The 5,710-nt window shown below is 36.5% G+C and overlaps 1 protein-coding gene across 2 annotated transcripts; it reads left to right on the top strand.

Annotated features, from left to right (window-relative positions):
- The first annotated feature begins 790 nt into the window (after nucleotides 1-790).
- On the top strand, nucleotides 791-2,794 carry LOC125677414 (uncharacterized). 2 transcript variants are annotated; one of them, XM_048915469.2, is made up of 2 exons: nucleotides 791-1,136; nucleotides 1,497-2,794. In XM_048915469.2, the coding sequence occupies exon 2, from the start codon at nucleotides 1,497-1,499 to the stop codon at nucleotides 2,505-2,507; it is 1,011 nt and encodes a 336-aa protein (XP_048771426.1). In that variant the 5' UTR covers nucleotides 791-1,136; the 3' UTR covers nucleotides 2,508-2,794. The 2 variants fall into 2 exon arrangements, with proteins under 2 accessions (XP_048771426.1, XP_056014556.1); XM_056158581.1 differs by having other exon boundaries at nucleotides 817-966; nucleotides 1,474-2,794.
- Nucleotides 2,795-5,710: the final 2,916 nt, after the last annotated feature.

The raw sequence follows: 5,710 nt of genomic DNA, 5'->3' as shown, positions 1-5,710 counted from the left end.
GTACCACCGTGAACAGCATAAGATTATGAGAGGTTGGGTGCCACTCTGAACAACATAAAATTATAACAGGTTGGGTACCGCCCTGAACATAAAATTATGAGAGGATGGGTACCACTCTGAACAGTATAACATTTTGAGAGGTTGGGTACCACCCTGAACAATATAAAATTATGGAGGTTTGGTGCCTCCCTCAAGAACATAAAATTATGGAGGTTGGGTACCGCCATGAACATAAAATGAGAGGTTGGGTGCCACCCTTAACAACATAAAAGTATTAGAGGTTGGGTACCACTCTGAACAACATAAAGTTATGAGGTTGGGTATAATCCTGAACAGTATATAATTATGAGAGGTTGGGTGCCACTCTGGACAGAATAGAATTATGAGAGATTGGTTATCACCCTCGAATAGTATGGAAATAAGAAAGGATGGAGGACGTGTTTTAATTGGGACATGGGGCTACGTAGAGATATTTCTACAGTGTTGTATAATTTTCACAATAAATATGAAAAACATGGTTTATGGAAGAATTTCAGTTTTGAATAAAGAAAAAAAGAAGATAATCTCCATTATCAGAAATGTAAGGTAATATAATGCCGATGTTAATTTTTAAGAAGAAAATATCTAGATATACAAAAGCTGAATGCAAATGTAAAATCGATGGGTACTAACAGTTTACTGTCTAAAGTCTCCATTGCAAACCAGACGGAACAGGCTACAGTCTCCTTGATCGAATTGATAAAGTTGAAGTAGAGGACGATAATATTAAAAGGAGATGACGACAACATTCAGCGAAATTCTGGAACATGCTACTTAGGCACCTGATGAGGATACCTGCAGGGCTGGTTAATCAAAATCATTATCATAAAAGGAAATTTTCTTTAAAATAAAATCAACGATATTTTCTTAAACTTCGATAGGATCACTGAATTCTGTATCCTCTTTTGGTAGTTATGATGGATTATGGTATGGAAAAGGAAATTAACCATTTTCCCTGTTTGTTCCTCAGACTCGAGCATTGTATATACATCGGAAATTATAAAAGGCATCCCATGGTGGATGATTCATAGAATTACATAAAATTTTACTTTCATATCAGCTAAACAAAATTCTATTTTTCAGTGGGCATATAAAAGGTAAGACCGTAGTATAAATTTGATATTTTGCTTTACATTCAGCAATGTTTTACAATTTCTAACTTCATTACTGATATTTTGTAGTATACAGATAAAGGAATATTCCTGTTGATAAATGCTTTAAAAATAATTACAATTAAGAAAATAAAAACAGAATTAATCTTTCGAAATATCAAACGTGAGATATTTAATTAATGAAAGTACTACAAGATTTAAAAAAAAATATGATATACATTTATAACAATTCATGTTGCAAATAGCGTAAAAACAGCACTGATGCTCAAAAGTGCTGGAATAATTATATTCTGTACGTGAAATGAATTATTTCTAAATGTAGTAGATGTATAATTCAATTTACAGATGCCTGAGGGACAAAACTCGCTGGTGAAAGAAATTAATTTGCCTTCCCCGGAACAGAAGGAATTCGACAAGACAGTATTTCCTCTAATTCTTTGTCCTAACAACGAAATTGAAAACAAAGCGGTATTTGAATCAATTGCAAAGGTCACTGAATGGATAAAAACAGATAAAACGGTAATAGAAGATCAGCTTTTAAAACACGGCGCAATCCTTTTCCGAGATTTTCCACTAGAATGCCCATCAGATTTCGATTCCTTTGTCAAGGCCTTTAACTACGGCGCCCTGCCCTACGTAGGAGGAGCTGCACCAAGGACATTGGTTGTAGGGGACGTGTACACTTCAAATGAAGCGCCACCCGACAGTCTTATACCTTTCCACCATGAAATGGCTCAAGTACCTAACTATCCAAGTGTGCTCTTCTTCTACTGCGACATCCCTCCCACGGAAGGTGGACAGACACCCCTTGTCCCTTCCAACCTGGTATACAAGAAGATGGTGAAACTCGAGAGTGAATTTGTCAATACCTTGAAAGAAAAGGGTGTTATCTACACTCGAGTTTTGCCAAACGGCGACGATCCAACTTCACCGATCGGTCGTGGATGGCAATCCACATACGGGACAGAAGATAGAGTAGAAGCTGAGAAAAAAGCATTGGAACTTGTTGGATCCATTGAATGGCAGAAGGACGGATGCCTTAAAACTGTCACAAGAGTTCTCCCGGCAATTCGAGAGGATCCGAGGACGGGAAAGGAGATGTGGTTCAACTCGATCATCGCCGTATTCCGAGGCTGGAAAGATTCTCGAAATTCCCCAGAGACATCCATCACTTTTGGAGATGGCACCCCGATGAATCCAAGAGTGATGGACACCCTTGAAAATGTGCTGAACGAGTTAGCCATTGATTTCCGTTGGCAAAAGGGTGATGTAGTTATGTTAGATAACAGACAAGCACTACACGGGAGAAGGTCGTTTGTCCCTCCCCGACGCATCTTGGCAGCTCTGTGTAAATAGCTCCAAAGTATCTATTGTATCTGTTTCAAAGATATGAACGCTTAAGCTTATATTTATTTTATTTATTACAACATTTGAAACGCAATAGGTCGATATTATACATGTATTATATATTTGATTTCTTCAATTCTCAATAATATTGAATAATACTTATAAACTATAAATGTATGTTTTTATCACTACAGTATGGCCATGAGAGTGAGATTTGTATGTCAGTAGTATATTTGTTGAATTATATTTGTGTAGCGATAGGTTACGTACAAATTAATAAATTGTTTACTATGATAGACGTGTGATTTCGACTTTCTATATACATATATGTATGGGTTCTCAACGACAAGTAAATATAAAGAGATCAGTCATCAATCTCATAAATCCCATAAAGAATGCAAAAACTAAAAGTACAACAAACATAGACCCATAGACACACCAGTTGTGGAATTAGGTGTCTTAGAGGAGTAAGCATCTCCTGTTGACCGGTCACACCCGTCGAAAGCCCCCCACCCCCACCCCCTCTGATCAGGCAAACGGAACAATTCGTAGTTGAAATCAATGTGCAAGAACGGCCTAACAATTGACATGAACCACGTCAGACAGCATTCGATCTAATGACAGGTTGTATTTGCAAATCATATCGTTATAACGACTATGAAAGGTGAAGATGACGAACAGTGATCAATCTCATAACTACATGTACTATACGATGTGACCGTTGGACCGAGCGAAGCATGAAATGGTCATTGGTGTTCATAAATCGATTAAGTACGGTAAATTAAAATCCACTTTAAAATATGTATTTATTGTATTTATAAAATTCCCCTTGCGCTACACGCCCAGTAGCATCTAAATATTAAAGGAGGGATATACTTGTATGAGGATAAATACAAGATCCGCCTATTCATTTACCGCGGGAAATATAACGCTAGCCAACGTAAACCGTGTATTGTGACATCACATTCAGCCTCGACCTTTTTTCTCTCTTTCAAATCAAACAATTATATACAACAACAATACATTCATTTAGAACTAAACAAAATGAACCAACAAATTCAAAGTGCTATTAAACATTAAGAGTATATATATTCGTATATTTTCATTTAAAGAATCTCATGAACTCGTTCATCTATTTAGTCGTATTACTGTTTTTCTATTTGATGATAGGCTAAAAACTGTGATATTGATAATTATACCATTCATTTCTAATAAACTGGGTGTTTGGTTACAAATTACAGGTCAGTCTTGTGTTTTTGGCGTTCAAAATTAAAATACGAATAACTGTAGAAGCAACTAATGAACAAAACAAAATGGCGGCGCCCAGATGGATCACACAATTTTCAGTGAACGTATGCAGAGATTATCTCCATTTATTTGCTGATTTTCTCATTTTTTCTTTTACATACCTGTTACCTTTAGAGACTTGCTTCGCGGACGGGTCGAACTTTGCTCGGTATAAGCAATACAAAACAGAGAGTTTGGCAAACACGGACCACTGGATAAACCAGAGGTGGGATCAGGTGCCTAGGAGTAAGCATCTCCTGTTGACCGGCTACAACTGCCTTAGAATATGCAAAGAATTTGTATAGAATTTGCGAAGGCTGATTTTAAACGAGACTGTTGAAACCTGTAACATTCAACTTATTTGTCGGTAGCCTACCTCAATTTAAAAACTGATCAAACGCAAAACATGTTCTTGTGTATTGAATCAGTTGAGAGACATAATCACCATATGCAGGTTATAGTGGGTTATTGCTATATAAATATGGGCAGTTGACGATGGAGAAGCTGAAATCATCCCGTCCGTCATAAATTTGAGTTGTCAGTTTGCCATTAACATGCATATTCAATAATATATCTGAATATGAAACAAATTTGGATGAGTCTGAGATATCTTTTACTTCAAGTTAACTGGGATTTTTCGAATCGACAAATCAATCAAAATGAATATTGTTAATATATCGTTTAATGAGATATTACAAAAATATATTTACAGTCACTGTGTGTTCTGCTAACTTTCAATTGAAAGTCATTGCTTGTCAACTACATGTACAATGTGTGTTTCATTGCTTGTCATTTGCAACTATGTTTCAATCTAGTTAGATCCGGATTTTAGTGTCATGTGTATTTTGAGTAAATATTTCATGAACTTTGCCACCTATTTCGTGGCGTTGTTGAAGTTGTAGGAAAATTAGTTTCTGGTTTATCTTTTACCATTTATTTGAGTCTAAGAAGTATAATAAATAACGCTTACCTATATCACATAACAGTTTATTTTCTGAGTTAAGAGCTTGTCCTTCTTGGACTATTCCTCTTTACCATCGTTCAAGGAAATCATAGAGAATCAAAAGACTAGTCCTTTTGACATCATAGACAGCTACTTTGTCTATAACAAAAGGCCCATGGGCCACTTCGCTCACCTGAGTCATCTTGGACAGATTTTCCATTCGCATGTCAATCTTTAATCCCTATTGTGGCCCCAATTTACCCCCAGGGGCCATGAGTTTTACAAACTTGAAGCTGCACTATGTCAAGAAACTTTCATGTAAATTTCTACTTTCCTGGCCCAGTGATTATTGAAAAGAAGATCTTTAAAGATTTTATCTATATATTTGCATGTAAAACTTTGATCCTCTATTGTGACCCCATCCTACCCCAAGGGGCCATGATTTTTACAAACTTGAATATGTATTATGTCAGAAAGTTTTCATGTAAATTCCAGATCTTCTGGCCCAGTGGTTATTGAGAAGAAGATTTTCCCTATATATTTGTGTACATGTATGTAAAACTTTCATTCCCTATTGTGGCCCCACCCTATCACCAGGGGTCACGGAATTAATAACCTTTAAGCTGCACTATGTTGGAAAGCTTTCATGTAAATGTCAGCTCTTTGGGCTCAGTGGTTCTTGAGAACAAGATTTTTTAAATGACCCCTTCCTAATGTTTTGCATTTTTGAGATTATCTCCCCTTTAAAGCGGCATGGCTCTTCATTTGAACAAACTTGAAAGCCCCTCACCCAAGGATGCTTTTTTATGTTTGGTTGAAATTTGGCCAGTAGTTCTGGAGAAAAAGTCGAAAATGTAAAAAGTTTACAGACGACGAACAACAGTTGATCAGAATAACTCAGTTGAGCTTTCAGCTCAGGTGAGCTAAAAACGGAACACGGGAATATTCATTTCGTTTGTGATCTGTCGTTCAAAAAATACAT

This window comes from Ostrea edulis, chromosome 3 (genome assembly GCF_947568905.1).
Source record: "Ostrea edulis chromosome 3, xbOstEdul1.1, whole genome shotgun sequence".
Classification (NCBI taxonomy): Eukaryota; Metazoa; Mollusca; class Bivalvia; order Ostreida; family Ostreidae; genus Ostrea; species Ostrea edulis.
The sequence above is the reverse complement of the archived record's forward strand: the minus strand, read 5'-3'. Positions and strand labels throughout refer to the sequence as shown.